Below are 22014 nucleotides of genomic sequence, written 5' to 3'. Positions count from 1 at the left end.
CCCAGGCCAGGACACAACTCAAGGCTGGGCTGTTGTGGGCTAGACAGAAAGCGAGATGAGCATGCTTTTCCTCCATCTCTCTCTGTCTCTCCGGGCAGCCTGGTTGCTCACCGTTCCTCTGTCAGTCTGCTCCCACCACCTGCCTCTTTGCTTCCCCAGGGTCCTTCTCCCCCTGGATGCTGACTGGCAGGCACGTGGCCTCAGCTCACCCCACACAGATCTCCCGGGCACACGGAGGGCCACATGGCAGGGATAAGCCTGGAGGTGGGGAATCAGACCTTGGGCTCAGAGGCCACTGGGGACCAGGGAGGGGACAGGTTTCAGCTGAGTCAATGGGGCAGGAGTATGACAGCGGACAGGATGAGCAGCGAGTGGAATCCTGCACGCAAGGCATTCAAGAACGGTGGCCGTTGGTGCAGCATCATAGCTCCCGAGGCAACAGGACTGAGAGGGGAATCCAGGACTGGGAAGCATGGGTACACAGTCAGGCAGGGGCAGAGGGGGCCACGGAGGGGGGAGACTGGCTTTGCCCACAGAGAAACAGACAAGAGTGTACGTCACTGATGGACAGGGTCTGGAAGGGCGGGGGCAGGAGGGGGATGGGAGACAGGGAGGGTTGGAGCTCAGGGGCACACCGGAGGAGGGGGCCTGGCCCGGAGGAGGGGCGTTCCTTCTTCAGAGGTAGGACACAGGCCTTGAAAACTCAGAGACACTGAGAGGGAAGGGGAGCTTGGCTGTGCCAGGCCTGCCTTCCCCCTGTTTCATTTCCATCATGTACTGAGCCACAGGATGTGCTGGGCACTGCGTTAGGGGCTGTGGACATATCCGTGCAAGCAGACCACGGAAAACCCTGGGCCCTGGCCTACGTATGTCACAATCTAGTAGGTTTAGCAGATCATGGTCATGTACTGCTTTATCTTAAAGCCCTGGGGGGAAGACCCTTCAGCAGTCCTCATGGCCCCCTCCAACAACCCAGGACATCATTCTTAACTGGAGGTTCTACCTTATGTTTGACGTTCTGGATCAATTTTAGTCCTTTCCCCATGAGGAGGACTTGTCACATGGCTTTGGGGGTCATGGAGGAGACCCATTTTGCAGATGTCTTTACTGAGGCCTGCTGAACCTGCATCCGTACAAGGCCACTCAGTGCATTAGAAGCAGCCAGTAATCTGGAAGACGTCTTTACCCACAGCGTCATTTTAAGTGCAGCTACTGCTAAGCCCTCCCCTCTGCCCACCAGACCCCTGGCTCAGAGACTCCTGAAGTGTCTTGGAGGTTGCCATCTGCCCCCCGCTCCCCCTGGACTACCCCCAGCCTGCCTTCCCAGGCCTGGGCCCCTGGCATCTGCTTTATCAGGATTCTTAAGAGGGACAGCTGGTTTATGTTACATGCCTGCTCCCTCCTCTGTTCCCTGCATATCTGTTCTGGTTTTAAATAGCTTATCTGAGCAGCTGGACAACCACATGGGCTTATATGGCGTGGGGTGCATGTTCCTTTAGCCCTGTCCCTGGCACCTGCCGAAATAGCAGGCAACACCCCCCGCGCCCCCGCCGTGTCTCCTGCTGCACATTCCTCCCACCGCGGGGCTTGGCTTACGAGGCCCCAGCCCACAGCCTGCTTAAAGCCCTCTCCATCCCCTGCCCTCACCCAGTCCCTGCTGAGGCTGAGCAGATATCTCGGGATCTGTCGGCAGCTCCTGGTTTGAGGTAAGACTCGGGTGCGGCTCGAGATGGGGAGAGCAGAGAGGAGAGGGAAGATGTTTTGCAGCCTGTATCCAGAGTCAGCCTGCATCCGCCGGGAGTGGATGTCAGAGTCGCTAGCGGCCCACATTCCCTCTGAGAAGAGGCCACACTTTAGAGAGGAGTCACAGGGATTGGATTCTAAGACGACCACAGTAGGGCCGTAACAACCCTATGTTAGAAGTTAGAGACTTGGATTTGAGTCCCAGATCTGCCACTGAAGATGCTGTGTCGCTGGCAAGTCCTGGGCAAGTGCCGTTACCTCACTGGGCCTCGATTTCCTCATCTGTAGAATGGATGAGATCACTGCTGGGCATCTGTCTGCTCTAAAGACAGTGAGTCTCTAGCCAACAGGAACTCTCCCAACTTGCTAGGTCCTGCCCCTCACCTCCAGACCCAGGACCCCCTACACTTTTCCAGGCAGGTCGTTCTTGACTCTCAGAGAGCAGAGCAAGACTGCAGTCATATCAATCAGAATAGTCCTGGTGGTGAAATTCTCATCTCCAGGAATTCAGAAACCATCCTGGAGGCTCCGAGGAAGAGCACACGTGCAGAGGTAGGCAGGGACCCGTGGAGCACCTCTGTGAGCAGACGTGTGATGTTCATCTGACCTCCAGAGCCGGGACCACTCTCCTCCCCAGAGAGAAAGCCCTGCCTAGCAGCATTTGGGTGAGGTGGGGGGGCTGATAGGGGAGAGGCCCCAGTGAGAGATCCTTCCATGGGGTGTGAACCCAGCTCCAGGGGTTATTAGAGTCTAATAACCTGTCCCTAATGGACCCTTGTCCTACACCATCCCAACATGCCCCGTAGGGACAGACCTTGCTCAGCGCCTGGGAGTGGCAGAGAAAGGGATACTCCCTTGATTTTCAGCTTCTCCTGGGCAGACTGAGGAAGTATCTAGGGAAGGGATTGCCTGGAGTGTGAGGAATGTTAACACCCATTCCAGGCCTACGGTAGCTGGGAAGCCATCTGACCTCCAGAATTCCTTCTCTGACCCGGGTCTCGTGGGGCAAGTCCCCTCCGGACAGAAGAGGAATCTGAGAGGATCAGGTTGCCTGCTGGCCCTCCCTGCCCCCCCCCCACCCCCAACCCTGTCCCCTTGCTCTCCTGGGGGGCCGACAGCTGCCAGCTTGGGAAGATTCCAGCTGGATGCTGGGGACCAGGGCTGAGGGATGGGGCCCGCATTCCTCAGAGGCTCAGAGCGTTGTTTCTGTGAGACTAGAACGTGAAGCTCAGCTATTTTACAGACAGGTTAGTGGAGCCAGAGAGGTTAAATGAGTTAGCTAAGGTCATACCACAGAAACTGGGTTTTAAACCCAGATTTTGTTTTTTAAGTAGTCTCTATGCCCAATGTGGGGCTTGAGCTCATGACCCTGATATCAAGAGTCTCATGCTCTACAGACTGAGCCAGCCAGGTGCCCCTAAACCCAGACCTTTTGACGTCACGGCCAGTGTTCTCTCTGCCCTGTATTGTTTTTGCTCTACTCCCCGAGAAAGGTGACCCTGATCTCTTGGCTGTGAGAGGGTTTGGCTAGAAAACGGTCTGTGGAAGCAGGTGAGGGTTTGGGTGTGAGGACACAGCTGCTGTAGAACACGCTCACTCCTCGCCCTGACAGGTTCCTGATCCCGTCTCACTCCAGAGCCCCAGCCTTGGCCCGTCGCCTTCCCCTTCGTCAGTCTCGCCTTCAGGCAGCTGGCTTGCCTGTTGTCCTCATGCTTGAAAGCCCTCCCCTACTCTCCATGGTCAGTTTGCTATTTTTAGGAGTTGGATGGTGCTCCCAGGAGCAGGGAGAGGGCTCTAAGCTTCTCTCTTCCTTGGAGCCCCAGAGCCAGGCCGGTGGGAGGGAGGGCAAGAGAGGGGAGAAGGCTAGAGGCCCCATGTCCCAGGCTGGCATGTATAGCCCCCATGAGAAACCTCGCTGTCCTCCCTCAGGTGACAGATTCCTCCCATGATTCTCTGTCTGGCTCCTGCCGTGGGGCTTGGGGCAGTGCATATCTGGGTTAGGGGGCTATTCTTTTTGGCCACTCTCATCTGAAGACCCATTTTGGAGATGCCCTGGAGTTTGGGTCTTTCTTTTTTAAAAAATTTTTTAAAAAGTTTATTCCTTTTTGGGGCGCCTGGGTGGCTTAGTCGGTTAAGCATCCGACTTTCGCTAGGTCATGATCTCGCGGTTCATGGGTTCGAGCCCCTCGTCGGGCTCTGTGCTGACTGCCAGCTCAGAGCCTGGAGCCTGTTTCAGAGTCTGTGTCTGTGTCTCCCTCTCTCTCTGACCCTCCCCTGCTCACACTGTCTCTCTCTCCTAGAAATCAATAAAAATATTTCAAAAAAAAAAAGTTTATTCCTTTTTGAGAGACAGAGAGAGAGACAGAGCATGAGTGGGGGAGGGGTAGCGAGAGAGGGAGACACAGAATCGGAAGCAGGCTCCAGGCTCTGAGCTGTCAGCACAGACCCTGACATGGGGCTCGAACCCACGAACTGTGAGATGGTGACTTGAGCCGAAGTTGGACACTCAACCAACTGAGCCACCCAGGCGCCCCTGGAGTTTGGGTCTTTCTTCGGCAGAATGAGGTTCCATCTCCCGGTACGACACTATACACATCTGACACCTCTTTTCACCCACCTCCCTCCCAGCGGAGCCAAAAAGTGGCTCTGAGTTTCTGTCTAAAGCTCTGTGTAAACCCTCCCTCACTTGCCCCCACCCTACGCCAGCAGAGGGAGCTGGGGAGGGGCCTGCCTCGCTACAGACATGCTTGTCCTGAACCCAGCAGGACCTGAGATACTGGGAGCAGGTTCAGAGGAGTAGCCGCTGGATACTGCAGTGGGCACTGGGGCTGAGGAATTCTCCACTCAGGGGGCAGCTGGGAGCAGAGACTCCCTCAGAGTCCCTCAGTCCAAAAGCAGCTGACATCACCCCACCCCATCAGAGCAGGGACTCACTGGGTGTCGTCAGGTGGGTGGCCGGGGCGCCACTCCAGTAGGATGTGCAGGGAGAAGTGGAGAGGGCAGTGAGGAGTGTCTTCTCTGTATCCCTGTCACCTGTGGGTTGAGTCAGAAGTTGGTGGCTGCAGTGCTGGACGGGACCCAGACAGCAGGCAGGCAGGGACCCAGGAGAAGCCTCACTGAGGGTGGCCGTGTCCATGGTTCTGATCTTACCCCTGCCTCCCTGTGGGCTCACCCTCACACCACCTCATCCCTTCCCTCACTCAGGGAGATTGAGAGCTCTCATACTGCACAGCTCCGCGGGGCCGCCATCACGCTTCGACCACTGTGTATGTTGCCCCTGGGGCTGGTAGACTGCTGTGGCCCAGGAGGATTGGGTTATGACAGTCCTTAGTTAGAGGTCTGCTCTGGGCTAGGCACTTCACATGAGCTCTGAGCCCCCCAGAGGAGGAGCCGTTTCACAGAAGAGCTGAGGTGTAGGGAGGCTAAGTGACTTTTCCGAGGTCACAGGCAAATGTGAGCCGGAGGCAGGATTCAAAGCCAGATTTGTCTCACCTCTCCCTGTGGCTTCTCCCTGTAATTACATGGAAATACAGTAAAACCTGACATTGCCTAATGCCTTCCACTTTCCTTAATGTCAGTTTATTCCTCATAAAAATCACCGAGTAGCCAGGATGTGTATGCTCTCTCTCTGGGGTGCAGAGAAAGAACTGCTCTTCAGAGATGTTACACAAAGATTTGCCCAAACACACTCTGCAAGGGGATGGAAGAGGATTTGAATATTGATGGTCCGTTCCTATCCCAGTTAAGGGAGCATCTCAAAAAGAGTCCTCCGGGCAGACATATTTAATTGGAATTTTTATTGATCAGTAGTAGATTCCCTAAGAAGTGATACAGTTCCCCTGTACATTTTGCCCAGTTCCCTCAATGGTACATTTGCACATCTATGGTGTAGGTCGCAACTAGGATATGGGCATTGCTATAAACCATAATCTTACACAGATTTCCCCAGCTCTACTCAGACGAGGTGTGTGTGTGAAATTCTGTATGGTTTTAACCTGTGTAGATTGGTGTGTTCATCACCATACTCAAGACCCCAAACTGTTCTAAAGCCACAAAAATCCTGTGTGCCTTTTAAAAAATTGTTAAATGATCTCTACGCCCTCCGTAGGGCTTGAACTCATGATCTCAAGATCAAGGGTCACAGGCTCCTCAAACTGAGCCAGCCAGGTACCCCTCCTGTGTACCTTGGGTCAACACGCCCACCTGCCTTCCCCTTCCAGCCCCCTACAAGCACCAATCTGTTCTCCACCTCTGTAATTTTGCCATTTCAAGAACATTACATATCACATTGCATGAAATCACATTGCATGGCCTTTTCTCCCCTCCATGAGAGTTAATTCCCTAGAGGTTCATCCAAGGTGTCCTATGTATCCCACTTTGTTCCTTTTCATTGCCGAGAAGTATTCCACACTTTGGATGTGCCATGGTCCATGTAACCACTTCCTCGGAGGAACATTCTGCAGTGACAGGCAAACTGCATGGAGTAGGGGTTGCATAGCTTTGCTGCCCTGAATGCTTGGCAAGGTTGCGGGCGGGAAAGGCTGAGCAACTATAGAAACACTGTATTGAGAGTTACAATGATTAGCACCAGAATCGAGATATTCCAGTTTACCTGCTGCAGAGAAAGGAGTGAAATGGACATGGCTGGTTGCCCTTGAGGTGATGTGGGGGTTGTTATTCCCCCTGGACAGAGGACGAAGCAGGGTCCTCCCTGCAGGTCACAGGCTGATGAGGGGCAGGCCTGGCTTCACCCCCAGCGTCTCAGGAGGCAGCCTGAGGCTAAGCTCCTCTCACAGAGCTGAGGAGGACCGGGTGATTCCATCTGCCCATACTGACATGTTTCTCTTTCCGGAGGGAGAGCGGAGACCATGTCTGACGTGGAAGAGGTGGAGGAAGAGTACGAGGAGTGAGTATCTGGAGCATCCTGTCTGGGGTGCTGAGCCCTCCCTACCCTGCCCCTTACCCCTGGGTGAGACACCTGGGATGGGGAGGGGAGCAGCTGTGCGGGTTCTGGGGAACTGGCCTGTGCTTCTGCGCCTCTGCGCTGCGGACCCTGGGCTGGCCATAGGCTGGGAGACTTTTGGAAATAGAGATGCTCAGGTCCCAGGGTCAGCTGGGGTCCTACCTGGCTTGGAGACTAGGAGGCAGAGGAGCTTAGAAGCTGTGTCTCCTGAAAGCAGGTCCAGAGCCATTCAATGACTGTCTTGAAGCCATTGAGCTGATCATGCCCCGTGAAACCCAAATCGGAGCTCACTGTTAGCACTTTATCTTGGAACCATACTCCTCCTCAGGTGCCCTGTCCACTGCCTGCCTGGGAGACCCTGGGGGTGGGACACTGGCCGCCGATCTCACAATGATCTGTTAGAGGGTGGTGCTCACCAGGGTACACACAGAGGTATCAGGATGCAGAGCACCTGTCGTCACAGGATTTGCTCTCCTGTGGATGTTAAGATGTCAAATGTTGGACACAATTAGCCAAGAGGGGCTGGGCTTGGAGGGTGGGCTGTGGGTAGTGCGGGAGCTCTAAGGAGGGGAAGAGCAGCGGCGGCTGGGGTAGTCGGGCTTACCTGGGTAGGATTTGGATAGAGAGAGAAGGGTGAGGGAAGGCCATTCTAGGGTACAGCCTGGTGAAGCTCAGAGCGAGGAGTGGTAGGCGGGTAGACGCTGGAGACAGCAAGCTGGCCCCAGCAGAGGTTTGCTGGGGACAGTGGTGGGTGGCCCTGGATGAGAAGGCTGGGCCGGGTTAGAGGGTGTCTTTATAGGTGGGCCGAGGAGGGTGAGCTTCGTTATGCAACGAGGGAAATGAAGAATGGCGTCATCTTTGGGGGAAGGCCAGTGTGTGCGTGTGTGTGGTGTGCTATTGACATCTCCTTCTGCCGGGCAGGGAGCAGGAAGGTAAGCGCACCCCGGGTACTCGTTTGGATGAAGGGCAGCCTGGTTGGAAACTGACCCACGTCTTGTCTCTTCTCTTATGGCCATGGTCTTCCCTCCTAAGCAGAAGACGCTGCAGAAGGTATGGAGCTTGGGCAGAGGGAGGGTAGGGAGGGCAGATCCCAGGAACCCAGTATTCTGGGAGCCTTCAGAGAACAGCTTGTCTGGGCCTGCCCCTCACTCCCAGCTGAGCAAAGACTGGTCAGCAACTGTGGCCCCCAGGTGGGGGTGGGTCCTAGCCTTGGTTGCTCAGGTCTTAGGTGAAAGGTTTGAACCTGTCTCCTTTGTCTGTCATTTTGTTCAAACAGAAGCACCGCTTTTTCCAATTAATTATTTTTGATTTTTTTTTTCTCTATTTGTTTTACTGTGAAAAGTTTTAAGTGCAGTAACAGGAGCAAAATCGAATAAGGCACACCTCTCCCTCACCATGCACCCATCAGCTGGCTTCAGCTAGGGCCAAGATTTTTTCACCTATGCTTCATCTCCCATTGGTTATTTTTTTTAAAGTTTGTTTTATTCTATTATTATTGTTATTTTTTAATGTTTATTTATTTTTGAGAAAGAGAGAGGGGAGAGACACAGAATCCAAAGCAGGCTCCAGGCTCTGAGCTGTCAGCACAGAGCCCAACACAGGACTTGAACTCATGAACCGTGAGATAATGACCTGAGCTGAAGTTGGATGTTTAACCGACTGAGACACCAGGAGCCCCAGTTTATTTTATTTTTGAGAGAGAGAGAGAGAGAGAGAGAGAGCGAGCAAGCAATCAGGGGAGAAGCAGAGAGAGAGTGGGGGAGAGAGAGACAGAGACTCCCATGGGAGTGAGCTTCAAGGAGCCCAACATCAGGGCTCCATCTCACAAATCTTGAGATCATGATCTGAACCGAATCAAGAGTCAGATGATTAACCGCTGAACTGACTGAGCCACGCAGGCACCCCTCCCCTCAAGTTTAGAGCAGACATTGCAAATCCTCCCCAGACATCATATATTTCAGGCTTAAAAAGTTCAGTAGGTACCTCGAAAAGATAAGTGCTACTTAAAAAAAGAAAGCATAACCATAACACCATTATCACACCTAAATACATTCAATTTAATTTAATAATTTTTCAGATGAGATTTTAGAACTGTTCAGTTATCTGAAACATTTTATTTAACCACGAAGACATCCTTGCACCTTTGGAAAGTCCATTCTGACCCACTGACCCGTTCCTACTCTCATCGGTTCTCACATTTTTCCTCAGCTTTGTGCCTCATATCTCCCTGCAAGAACGCCCTAACCTTTCTCTCTTCCTGTGTGCTTGACACATGGACGTGATTACGAGGCCTCGCTCCCGTCCCCACCCGGGTCCCAAGTGACCCAGAGTAGCCCCCCGGCCCCTCAGGCTTCTGCAGGCCCGGCAGGCTGCATCCTGCCCCTTAGAGGCTCAGCAAATTCTCACTGCTCTCATATCAGCACATGGTGTGTGGACACTGGCAGAAGGGGCCCCATGAAGGTCTAGGGAGAGAGCCAGGGAAAACGAGGAGCCTCTCATACACTTAAGGCTGTTCTGGGGTGCATGGCCAAAGAGTAGATGCATGGGAAACCCACAGGGGAAACTGAGGGGGGCCACGGGGTCACTATGGTTTTCCAGGAACACCAGATAATTTCAAAGCTCGTTGAACTATGTTGTGAATACAAAAAAATATAGCTGGCCCCACTTTTCAGCTCCGTGCCCTGCATAAACCCTCGATATGGTGGGTTTTCCTTCACTTTGGAGGCTCCGCCAGCTCGTGAATCTTAGGGAGTGATACTTGGGATACACATCTTTGGATCTGGGACTAATCTGCCTGCTACACCCAGTGGGATTTGGCTGTGAATTAACAAAATGGCTTTGCGCTGTGATGGTGGACCGAGACCCGTGTCTTACCTCGCTTACAGTGAAGGGACTCCACCTGTCTCCCACATAGCTAAGTCCCTGGTATTATATGTGACCAAGAAAGAGCAAGGTCTACATGGATGACCACTAAGCCAATGCCGTGTCTCTTCTTCCAGGAGAGAAAGAGTACACTCTACTGTAAGCTCTTTCTTTGGGCAGGAATTTGCATACCATGGGCTGGGCTGGTTCCTCAGTGTTATAAGGCTTAGCCCCTTAGACGGGGCTGCTTCCTTAAAACACACCAGGCAAATCTGTCCTGTGCCAGACTCTCCACCGGGGCTTTCAGAACTGTGAGTCCTGCAAACTGGAGATATTTTGTGGGATATCTGAGGGGCTCATTCAGTGTAGGAACATGGGGGATGCTTGGCGGCTGGGAATTGTTCCCACTTGGCTCTTTGGAGCCTCTGTCTTCATGTCTACAGGCAGAGCAGATGGCCCGATACCATTTACTGAATGCTTCCCATTGCCGGGCAGCTGCTGGGCGCTCTACGCCTGCTCGATCATGGCAGAGATGCGAGGATCATTCTTTCTGCTCTCCGGACAAGGCACCTGGGAAGTGACTGAGAAGCGAATTGCCTCAGTTGCTAGAAGTAGTGGTTCAGGACTTGGAACTGGAGCTTAATTCCAAGGCCCACTCTCAGAACCCCGCGCTGTCTCCCTGATCCCGTCCCTGTCCTCCCGCTCCCGGATTAACCTGTCTCGCTTCTCCCCTTTGCTGCGGCCACTCCCTGACCCTCAGAAGAAGAGGACTGGAGAGAGAACGAAGACGGTAGTACAGCTTTTGCTTTCCTGTGCCTTCTGCTCCCTGCTGTCCTGAGCCTGGCTGCCTGCTATGGATGGGCCCTGTTGTGTGGCAGACTGGGGGGGAGGGGAGAGGTGTGGAGTGGCTCAGTCACTTCCTCCCAGCCTCAGAGGGGCCAGGCTGCTGCTCTTTTCCCCTGGTTTCTGACCTTTCTCCTGGGCTGGGCGGTGGGAACAACCCAGGCTGGCTTGTCCCCTCGCCTGCTCCGAATGTGGCCACAGAAGGCAACTACTGTCTGGAACGAGTGGCCTTTCTCTGCCCCCGCTGCGGATACTGGGCCCTCCCTCTGAGCTGGACGGGACCCGGGCAGGGTGGCCAGGGTGTGAGGGGACTGGTGACACACTTATCTGAAGAGCAGCTGGGGGAACTGGAAATAGCCAGAGCAGAAAGGACATGACGTCAGTCTTCAAATGTGCACTGCTGTGGGGTGGTGGCGGCCGGGACTTGTTCCCAGCCCTGAGGGGTAGGGCGGGGGCAAGGACGACACATTGGGCCGAGGTTTAGAAAGAGTTTTCTAACAGGCATGTCTCAGGATGTGGTGGGGAGGCCGTGAGCGCCTCATCAAGTGTGTTCCATGACCCTGAGTGGGGGTGGAGGGGTATTCTATAGAGAAGTGATGCACTAACTAGACAGGGTGGGGAGAGGGGTTAACAAGCTGGCCTGAAGAGCACCCCACAAGTGGTCATACTCTTGCTGGCCAGCCTTCTAGTCTCACCCCTTCTGGAAGGATCTTCTTTGAGGTAAGGCTCCTTGTGGGGGGGATCAAAGAAGAGGCAATCCCAGGCCCAGACTAGGAGAAGAGGACCGAGAACACAGTGGTTGGAGGCCAACATGTCTTTCGTGATAGCCTCTGTCTCTCCCATCCTGAGGCTTTTTCCTCTCCCTCTGCCAAGAGGCCACCACTTATCAGCCCATCAGCCAGTGAGCATGCCCAAGTGCCTCCTACGGGCAGAGCCACGTGCTTGGCGTCATCCTGTCTGATCTGTCTACTCCAAGGGCCTGACTTGGGTGGGGTCCATATCCTGCCACGCAAAGGGATGAAAATAGAAAAATCCTACCAAGTCTCTGGACAGTACAAATGTCTACACAATGAGCACCTCATCCACCCTCCCAATTTCTCGCTGTTTTGATGTTTTTTGGATACGGATGAGGGGATCCTAGAGTTACTGAGTCCAGGACAGGAGCTTCCCCAACACCTTGTCTTAAGCAGGACATATCCCGTGGTGTCAGATCATTGCATGGAGCACTCGGGGCGGAAAGTTGGGGGAACAGCCAGACACCGGACCTACCCACCCCCGGCAGTGAGTGTTGCTGGGCTTGTGAGCCCTCTCTGCTGGTATCAACAGTGCCCACCACACCCTAACATGCTCCTGCCCCAGGCTTCTAGCCCTCCCAGTGGCCTTTAGGTAGAGAACAGGTCTCCACGCTCAGAAAAGCCCACTTGCAATTCCCAAACTCGCAGAGAGACAAGTTCAGAACAAAAGCACCCTTCACAAGCCTGATCATGCCCTTCCATCATGGTTTACCAGGGTCTGTTGTAATGACTGAAGTCTGCTAGAGGATGGCAAAGGCAGCCATGGGCAGTATGTACATGAATGGATGTGGCTGTGTTCCAATAAAACTTTATTTACAGAAGCAGGCTGGGGGCCAGATTTGGGTCATAGTTTCCCAACTTCTGCTTTAAACCAAGAACTGAGCAGTGCCTTGCCCTTCATGTCGGTGACCCACACATTCCTCTGGATCCTGGGTGTTGCTGACCTCCATCCCCACCCCTCTCTCATCTGGGTTCTGCTGGCTAGCATAAGCGGGGGCCTGGGTGTTCACTGTGTCTGGCTCACTTCTCCAGAGCAGGAAGAGGCAGCAGAAGAGGAGGCTGAAGGTGAGGCTGAGACTGAGGAGACCAATGTAGAAGGTAAGGCTCTGTCTGGGGTGAGGGTGCAAGGGGCTTGCTCATGGTCCGGAGGGGGGGCAGCAGGAGCCCCCAGGGGCACTCCTATGGTGGTGAGAAATCCACCTAGAACCTGCTTTCCAACCTGTGCAACAGGACATCCTGCCTGGGCTGGGATTTAGCCAATTGTTCAATCAACGAGCCTTGACTGTGACCCCCTTTTGTGTCAGGCAGAGCCTTGGGCCCCAGGGCACGCATGTGAATAGACATCCCTGAGCCCAGGAGCCAGCAGGGCACGCGTTGGTTAGGACCTGTCTGTGGGGGAGACTGGCAGAGGGACTTGAGTCTAGAACAGGGATCTTTGCTAATTTCTCATGGTCTGTTTAGGAGACGGACAAGAAGAGGAGGCTAAAGAAGCTGAAGGTAAGGACTGGACATCAGGAGAGAGGTGTTGGAGCACCAAGGGAACCCCTCCAAGCAGCTTTAGAGGAGAGGAGACTGACCACAGGGCTCCCTCCAGGAAGGTGGGCGGGGAGGGCCTCAAGGGAGAGACGACAGAGTTGGTGACCATACAGGTTTGGGGTGTTGGGCTTCAAACCTCAGTCCCCCTCATTCCAGAGAAGCTGTCTGGGCGGTGCCCTGTGGGAGAGGGGACCAGTGTGCAGTCCCCAATCTGGACAGGGAATAGTCACCGTCACGTACAAGGCGCTTGGAGCTCAGGCAGAACCACTTGTAAGGTGTGGCATCTATAGGATGAAATTCCCGGACATAGACGGCCCATGTGGTGGGTCACTGCTGTAGTCATTGTCATGTCGCAGCCTTTACCAAGGGCTCAGTGGTTCCCAGCCACATCTCTGGAGGGGAGGGGCATCCAGCTGGATCTTGGACTCATGCCCATCAACTTCCTGGTGCCCTGGAGGCCAGAAAGTCCAGGGAGCAGCCAAGTAGGCAGAGCCTTGAGAGGGGACTCTGATGCCAGGATCCCTCAGGACAGTGCCATGGGACCCCACCTCACTGGGAAGCAAAGCTTCCTTGCCCAGAACTGGTGAATGAGAGAAGGCTTTGGAGTTTCACTGTGGGAGGGTGTTCCTCTTGTCAGGACCCAGCTGTCTCCTGAGATGTCCCCCTGGGAGCCACCATGGGAGAGGGAGTGTGGGGTCTGTGACCTGCTGCTTTAATTCTCCGTGATGCTCCTGGAACCATGGAGCCCCGGGGCTAGAAGGAACTCACTGTGCAGGTGGAGAAACAGAGGCACTTGGGTGCCCAGCTTATCAGGGGCAGAGCTGGGACCAGATCTGGGGCCTTCTGACCTTGTGGTTTTGTGCTTCTCTCTTCCCCAGATGGCCCAGTGGAGGAGTCCAAACCAAAGCCCAGGTGAGTGGGACACACCTGGGGAGAAGCCCTGGGAGCAGAGGGCCGGTGAGGAAGGAGAGGAGTGCAGTGTGATACAGCGGGCATGGGCCGGGGATGGGGTGCAGCAGGCACAGACCACCATGTATGGTTGTACAGGTTGGGTACCGCACAAGAGTTGACCCGAGGGAGAGTAGGCGCTGCAATCCATCCCACACTCCATTACCAATTGTGTGCCCTGGCATGGACAGCACTGTGTTCATCTAGAGGGAAGGGGTGGATTAGTTGTAGCCCTGGACAGATAGCCTCTCCCATCTCACGATGGACAGGGGGCCAGCGGTTTCCCATTCGGTGACGCTAAACCTGTCAGCAGGTGGCGCCTTAGCACACTCACCAGCTTCTCCCCATTTCTGTGGGACCTCCCAACACAAGCCCCCGAGACAATCCCAGCACCATTCATTTGTCCAGCACCTTACCCCTTCCTGGCCACTTGTACGGACACGACGGTATCTCATTTCAGCCCCTCATATACCTGAGGGCAAATGGGAAACTGAGGACCAGAGCCCACTGGACCTGGTGTCACCCAGCAAGGATGTGTCAGGGTGGGGACCAAACCCCAGGATTCTAGGGCTCACGGGAGAGATTCTGTGAGGTCAGCCACAGGAATTCGGAGTTGGACTCACACGTCATAGCTTCTCTGACTTCCTGGTTGTGTGGTTTGGAGCAAGTCTTACCTCTCTGAGCCTCAGTTTTCTTCAGTGAAGATTGGTGGTCTCTAAATCAAGGGTCTCTCGGGAGGATAAAACAAGAGAGGGCATGTGAAAGGGCTGCAGCGTGCCCACGTGCTGAGAGGCATGAGCAGGCTGTCGTTGTCAGCCGAGCGTCTGCAGGATGGGCACCCATAGTCCCTTGGGTCCAGGATGGGGTTGACATTCATGGATTCCCCCTTCCTCTCTCCAACAGGCCATTCATGCCCAACTTGGTGCCACCCAAGATTCCGGATGGGGAGAGAGTAGACTTTGATGTGAGTGGGCCCCGGGGGAGGGGAGGGGGGAGCGAGGAGAGACAGAGGCCATGTGACCTGCGGGGCGGTGGGGGGGTGTGTGTGTGCAGGTGGGATGGTGCCCAGCACAGGCCTGGCAGGCCATTATCCTGGGTTCAGGCCACCGTTGCCCCTTCCCAGGCCAGGCCCCCACCCTGCCCTCCCCACCTGCGTTGTGCCACCCACTTTTCCTCTGGACCCATGGGTGTGGCAGCCTCTGAGCCCTGCTGTGCTTTCCCAGGACATCCACCGGAAGCGCATGGAGAAGGACCTGAATGAGCTGCAGACGCTGATCGAGGCTCATTTTGAGAACAGGAAGAAAGAGGAGGAGGAGCTCATTTCCCTCAAAGACAGGATTGTGGGTGTCAAGTCTCCCCAGAGGTCCCACTCTGTCCTCCACCTTCTTTGTTAGGCCCCACCTCCTCTGGGCAGCCTTGGTGCGGGGGAGGGGCCCTTACCCTGCAGCAGGTGGCTCTCCATCAGGAACCCAGCAGCCGGAGCCACTCTTGAGGCCCCGCACTGTGGTTTGTTGGGTCCCTGCCCTCCATCCTCGCCAGTCCGGACAGCTCTTGGCAACCAGAGCTGCTGATTGTCTCTGGGTGCCCCAGGCCCTGGCTGGGGGGCGACGAGTCACATACTTGTTGTCCCACCTCTGCCCCCCACTCCCTCCCATCGGGCAGCTCCCCTCACTGATGCAGGGAAGACGAGTGTGGCCCCGTTCACAGCTCCAAGTCATAACCAGGGGAGGTTAGTTTGATTCCTTTGTTTTTCTCTCCACCAAACTCGCTGCTGTGTTTGTGATACCAGCACCCCTGTGCCGCCCTGGCCTGCAGCTGAGGGTCTGGCCGTCTGTCCAAACTGAGAGCAGCTGCAGGGGCGGGGCCGGGGCGGGTCCAGGGGCGCAGCTCTCATGGGAGAAGTCCACCTGACGTTTTTCAAATCGTTGAGGACAGCCCCACGATGAGTAATGCTCAGTATGGGTCATCCGCACATGCCTGGTATGGGCTATCTTTGTTCAGCCAGGGCAGTCTTCGGAGCTGGTGCACCTGTCTAGGCGCTGTCTCTGTGTCCAGGGAGCCGGCTGAGAGCAGAAGCCCTTGGAGGAAGGGCATTCACTGCCCTGAGCCCCCCGAGGGGAAAATCCCTGTGGGTTCTCTTGCCACCTCTTTCCCTGGTTGGACCCTGCACCTCTTGGGGACACCTCCTCCCTCTGCACACACTGGACAGGCTTTGCCCCTTTCCCCATAGGAGAAGCGGCGGGCTGAGCGGGCCGAGCAGCAGCGCATCCGGAATGAGCGAGAGAAGGAACGTCAGACTCGCCTGGCAGTGAGTGACCCCTAGTCCAAGGCCCACAGAACTACTCCCACCCCCGCAGCCTGCCCCCAGTTCCTTCCAAGTCTTCTCCCCCACCTCCCACCCCTCCTTATTCATACACATTGATTCAGCCAGCAAGCCCCTGGTGACTGCTGGGAGCTGTTTGGAATCTGATAATAAGCAGTAAGCAAGACAGGAATGTCTGGGTTTTCATGAACTTAATATTTTGTAAGACTCTCCATCCAGCAATTGCACTTCCGGGTATTTACCCGAAGGAGATGCACACACTAATGCAAAAAGATATCTGCACTCCATTCACTGTGCCATTATTTACAGTAGCTACGACGTGGAAGTGACACTTGTCCATCGACGGAGGAAGGGATAAAGAATATGTGTGTGTGCTTGCTCACGCACACATGTGCATGAACACACAGGCATGCATGCGCGCACATGCACACACACACAAACACACACACACTGGAATATTAGCCATGAAGAGAAGGGAATCTTGCCGTTTGTGAAAACATGGGTGGGCCTGAGAGCATTATGCTAAGTGAAATAGTTCAGACAGAGAAAGACAAATCCTGTCTAGTTTCGCCTACACGTGGAATCTAAAACACGACAAAACCAAACCAAAACCAGAAAACCAAGCTCATAGATGCAGAGAAGAGATTGGTGGTTGCCAGGGGCAGGGGGTGGGAGGTGGGTGACAGGGATGAAAGGGGCCGAAAGGTACAAACTTGCTTTATAAGACAACTAAGTCCCCTCCGGCTGCGTCCCTTCCCTTGCTGCAGGCTCCCTGAGAAAAGGAGGTCCCTTGGCTCCTTTCTTGGGCTGCTGCTGGAGGTCCTTCCAGAACAGCAGGGCTCCTGGGGGCCGGGGGTGTGGGGGTGCGCCCTGCCTGAGGGGATGATGAGATCATTCTTCACTCATTTCTAAAGAAAAGTCTTTACAGCTCCTGTGTGCGGGGCCCTGTGCTGGGGGGCTCTCAGGAAGCTTCTTGCCTGGTGGAGAGAGCCCTCCACTCTCCCGACCCATAAAGACCCCACACTTCAGCCCAGGCTCAGGGGTTCATACCCTCACCCCTGATTTTCTCTCTTCCTGCTGAAAATCAGGAAGAGAGAGCCCGACGGGAGGAGGAGGAGAACAGGAGGAAGGCTGAGGATGAGGCCCGGAAGAAGAAGGCTTTGTCCAACATGATGCACTTTGGGGGTTACATCCAGAAGGTAGGTTGGGCTGCAGCAGTGGTCTTCAGGGAGTCCTGGTGTATGGGGAGGAGGAGGGTCCCCACGGACTTGAAGGTGGATCCCAGGAAGAAATTCCTACCTGCAAGTGAGAGACCGAGGCCTCCTCCTGCCCACCCCCTGAGCCGGAGCTCTGCCTGCTGTGACTTTCCCAAGAAAAGGCTTGCTGGAGGGGGCGCTGCAGGCAGAGGCCCCGAGTGTCAGCAGTGCCCCGCCCCCACCCGTAAGGTGGATGGTGTGCTTGGAAGAGCCTTGGGCCCAGAATCAGAGCTCCAGTTGGAGACTCAGACCTGCCGCTTACAGTTGTGTGGCCTCAGGCAACCTCAGAGCCTCAGTTCTTCATCTGTAAAATGGGTTTAATAGTCTGCCTTGCCCACTTTGAGATCAGATGGGCTAAGGTGGTGAGCATCTGTGTGCTCCACAGATGGGAGATGGGTTATTCCTGCAAACCTACTCGATTTCCTAATTTTTGTGTCCCGCTCCTGCTTGATACTCCATTTTCAAGGGAGAAGAGGAAATATAAAATTGATCTTCTCTGTGCAGTGGAGGGATCAGAACATTTTCTTACATTTCCAAAGTCCCTGGCTCAGAGCTAGCCCGGCCTGCCTGCCTGTGCCCCCACAGTGACCAATACCAGCCAGACTTATGGCATGGCCCTGCTCTCAGAATAGTCCTAGTGAACAAGGTTGCCTGCAATGAGCGTCTGAATCACCTTCTCCTTCTCCCTTCTTGTGTCTCTCTGTCTTTGCTGCGCCCTGCCCTCTCTCTGTATCTCTGTCCCGGTCTCGGTCTTTCTCTCTGGGTCTTTCTCTCATGGTGTCCTGGCTTTGCAGGCCGAGGTGGGTACCAAATCTCTAACCCTCATCCTCCTCATCATTTTTGGGGGCTCCCTGGGAGGGGGGGCTGCTGAGTGTGGAGAAGGGTTAGGCGGGAGGCGGGAGCCAGGAGAGAGATGGAAGAATCTGGAGAGGGAAAGGAATAATGGACGGAAGTGGCCCTCCTTGCCTCTGCCTCAGTTTCTCAGGGGAAATCCAGGCAGGTGGTAGTGTGGGTGTTTCAGGAAGAAGAGGGTAAGAACCTGGGCCTTCAGTAGGCTTTGTCTTATTCCCCATTGGGTTTTGGGAGGGTTAGGGGAAATGGGGTGTTCCCTAGTTAATGCCCTCTGCTCATCACTCTCTCCAGACGGAGCGGAAAAGTGGAAAGAGGCAGACGGAGCGGGAAAAGAAGAAGAAGATTCTGGCCGAGAGGCGGAAGGTGCTGGCCATCGACCACCTGAATGAAGATCAGCTGAGGTGGGGGCTGGTGGTGTTCCTCCGGCTGCGGGGAAAGTTGCGGCATAGGGCAACTCTTATCATGCACCACCAGGTGGCGCTGTCGTCTCACATATTTTTCCCAAGGACTGTTTTTGTGCCCTGGCACCCCTCTGAGCTGCTCCTTACCCACTGCTCTAAGGTGGTGGGAAGCGGGATTGAACTATGCTCTACCCACCCCCCGCCCATCCAATCCTAAGCACAAGGCACTGCCGTCTGTGCCTCTTGCCGAGCCAGGTGGGCTGGGGGGCCCCTTAGCCGGCCTAGAGGTGGGAAGGAGGGCTGGTGTCCCTGGGGGCTGGGTCAGATGAGGGCCCTTCCTTGGTGTTCCCTAGTCCTCTCTCCATGCCCACTCTGGCCCCCCCAGGGAGAAGGCCAAGGAACTGTGGCAGAGCATCTATAACCTGGAGGCAGAGAAGTTCGACCTGCAGGAGAAGTTCAAGCAGCAGAAATATGAAGTGAGCCTGCTCACTGCCCCTCCCCCAGCCCACACTCCTGTTTTGATCGGGTCCCACATGGCTGCTGTCTGTCAGGCCCCTTTCCCTTATCCCTGTCACCTCTTACCCATTCTAGCTCACACACCTGCCTGGGTGTCTTGTCCCTGTCCATGCTCAGTGTCCACCAAGACACGTTTCTGGGGTTCCAGCCCTGGGGTCTCCCCCTCTTCTGCCCCTGAAGGCCTTGAGGCAGCAGCTGGGATGCCTTGGGTCAGGTGGGGGGACCAGGATGCACAAAGCTAGGCCTCCGGGGGGAGAGAGGGATGCAACCCTCACCAGAGATGCAGCTGCTTTATCTCCCCCCCACGTACCCCTGAGGCCCTGGTGTGGGCACAGCTGACTGAGCCTCCAACTCACAGCCTTGAGGGGTCCCAGGTGTACATACAGCAGGCAAGAACCGGCTCAGTGAGCGCCGGGCCGCACACTTCCCCGGCGCGGCTTCTCTGCCTTGGGGAGTTCAGCTTCCCTTTCTGGGTCGCTTTGCTGCATTTCTGTGCATGGGCCCCTCCTGTGAGCACAGCTCAGGCCCGTATGGCTATAGGGTCCCCTCACACCCCCAGTGCTGAGAGAGGCAATTTTGTGTGGTGACACTGAGCACGGACATTGGAGCCACGCTGCCTGCGTCATACTTCTAGCTCTGCCCCTTACTAGCTGTGTGACCTTGGGCAAGTTACTTACCCTTCCTTCTTTCCATTTCTCATCTATGTGAGCAGGATAACAGTCGCCCTATTTCATGGAGTTATTGTGAGGGTTGTGGAGATAATCACAGTAATAACAACAGTAGTGAAGTGTTCCAAGAATTGTTCTGAGCGCTTTCCATGTGTTGAGTTACGCCTCACAGCCATCCTGTGGGTTAATACTCGGGAAGGTGCTCCTAACAGAACAGGAAGTGGGGGGGCGCCACTGAGTGCTCACTCGGTATTAGCGACTGTTGCAGCCCCTCTAGACCTGACCTTCCACATTTCCTCCGGTTCCACGTTTAACCCTGGCCCTGGCCCGTCGGGCTCAGATGTGGCCAAAATACCGGGTGGTAAACTGCAGGCCTGGCACGTGGGGGTGCTGTACCTCATGAACAGCTGGGCGGGAGTGTCTGATGGGGCGTCTCAGGCTGGGCTGGGGCTGCTCAGAGGGCTTCCTGAGGCCCAGCCTTGCACCCGATTCTCAGAAGGCCTCCTTGTGCCTCTTGCCCTGAGCCCTCCGCGCCTCTGGGACCCACAGCGAGAGGCCAGTGCGGCGACCTGGAGCCTCTCATTGGCTTCTGCTTGTGGGACGTGGGCCCCTCCAGACGTCAGCCTGTTCTAACTCTCACAGTGTCGCCGCTCTGCCTCCTCCCTCCCCCCACCCTCTACTCCTGTGCTGAGCTGGCTTCTCCCTCGCCCCCAACCACCTGGCACCTGAGCCAAATGAGCTCCAACGTTTCCTCCATCTTTCTCCCTTACAGATCAATGTTCTCCGAAACAGGATCAACGATAACCAGAAAGTGTAAGTTTCTAGGTCCTTCCTTTCTTTACCGGGCCCTGCCTCTTCCTTCCGGTGTCCCAGCCATCCCACACCTCCTGTGGGGGCTCCGGCTCCCACCGCTCCCTCCTCCCCTTCGGGGTGCAGGCTGCTTCCTCCTCGGGCTCTCCCTTGGTCACTGCTCAGTGGGGGGATTTGAACAGGCCGAGGCTGCTGCCCCTCTCAACCCTCAGCATCGCTCACCTCCACCTCCGCCCTGTGGAGACCTGCTGCCCTGCCCCCGTCCCCCTGCTTGCTGACTGGGCCCCGTGTCCCCCCGCTGACTAGACCCCGCTTCTCCTGCAGCTCCAAGACCCGCGGGAAGGCCAAAGTCACCGGGCGCTGGAAATAGGGGCAGCAGCGTCCTCACCAAAGACCCTCGCCGTGTCCGGCCCAGCTTGTCCCCAGCCCCGGGCCTCCTGGGCACTGGAGGCCGACTCTCGTCTGGAAACCAGGGGCTGGCCCAGTGGGGCACTGCCGTTCGCGCCGGCACCCCCACATGGCCACGCATGCCAATAATAAAAGCCAACACAATCGCACGGCTTTTCTGTCAGCTCCCTTTCAGAGGGAGGGAAACTGAGGCGAGAGCCTGTCTCACAGGGAGACCCTCGGGGACACGGCCCCTCGTAACTGCCAAGCCGAAGGAGGCTGCCTCCCACCTGCTTCCAGAGGAGAGAGGGCGGCTGGCCCCGGGGACACAAGGCTTTCTCAGGGCCGGGGCCTCGCAGGCAGCAGGAGGGCTTGTGGTGTGAGCCGCTCTGAGTCACCGCGGGCACCGTGGGGGAAAGCACTGAGCGCGGACAAGCGTCTCCGTGTGAGTCACTTCTTGGGAACAATGGAGGCCTCTTTGGATGGGCCTGTTTTCTTTCTCTCCCTGGCTGGGGACGAGGAAGCAGGCGTCTGTCTGAGGGGCAGGGAGCCCTTGAGGAAGGAAAGAGGGCTGGTTTCATGAGGTAGCTTTTCAGGCAGAGATGAGCTGCTGAGAGGCATGGGCTGGTCTGGGTGCCTTCCCGCCACCTCCATGTCCTCTAGGGCTGGAGTGCAATCCAGGGACCACAGGCTCCCTGAGCTGAAGAAGACAGCATGGCGGGCGGCATTGAGCCCAGCTGGAAGGGACGGGATGGGAAAGCACCTAACTCAACAGCTCCCTGGGGGAACCCCTTGCATGGGGCACCCCTACGCCTCTGCTCTGGCTGCTCCCTCTGCCCCCTCTGCCCGGAAGGCCTTCCGCCAATTCTCCACTTGTCATCCACCTAAGGAAGCCCAGCCCCACTGTCCCTGAGAAGGCTCCCCATACTCTTCCAGGCAGAGTGATTCATTAGTCCTTGCTCTGAGCGCCCTGGGCGCTCCTGTAACTGCCACCACAGTGACACCTCCCATACTACACTGTGTTTCCTATGTGCTCACAGCATCACCACTTGGACTCTCAAGAAGCAATCTAGACCCACTTCTCCTGTGCTGTGTGCCAAGACAGATGAAAA

At 55.7% G+C, this 22014-nt stretch overlaps 1 protein-coding gene across 8 annotated transcripts; it reads left to right on the top strand.

The window, feature by feature from the left end:
* The first annotated feature begins 1621 nt into the window (after positions 1 to 1621).
* Positions 1622 to 21069, top strand: TNNT2 (troponin T2, cardiac type). Of its 8 annotated transcripts, XM_039227608.1 has the most exons (17): positions 1622 to 1706; positions 6602 to 6649; positions 7628 to 7638; positions 7742 to 7756; positions 10329 to 10358; positions 12238 to 12303; positions 12667 to 12702; positions 13620 to 13653; positions 14593 to 14653; positions 14913 to 15029; positions 15920 to 15997; positions 17101 to 17211; positions 18063 to 18068; positions 18412 to 18521; positions 18907 to 18997; positions 20478 to 20518; positions 20840 to 21069. In XM_039227608.1, exons 2-17 carry the CDS (start codon positions 6612 to 6614, stop codon positions 20883 to 20885), a joined length of 891 nt encoding a protein of 296 aa, XP_039083539.1. In that variant the 5' UTR covers positions 1622 to 1706; positions 6602 to 6611; the 3' UTR covers positions 20886 to 21069. The 8 variants fall into 8 exon arrangements, with proteins under 8 accessions (XP_039083539.1, XP_039083542.1, XP_039083545.1 ...); XM_039227611.1 differs by lacking the exon at positions 7742 to 7756 and having other exon boundaries at positions 1623 to 1706; XM_039227610.1 differs by lacking the exon at positions 18063 to 18068 and having other exon boundaries at positions 1625 to 1706.
* The last annotated feature ends 945 nt before the right edge of the window (positions 21070 to 22014 follow it).

Source organism: Hyaena hyaena, unplaced genomic scaffold, assembly GCF_003009895.1.
Source record: "Hyaena hyaena isolate Hyena2069 unplaced genomic scaffold, ASM300989v1 scaffold_28, whole genome shotgun sequence".
NCBI classification, from domain to species: domain Eukaryota; kingdom Metazoa; phylum Chordata; class Mammalia; order Carnivora; family Hyaenidae; genus Hyaena; species Hyaena hyaena.
The sequence above is the reverse complement of the archived record's forward strand: the minus strand, read 5'-3'. Positions and strand labels throughout refer to the sequence as shown.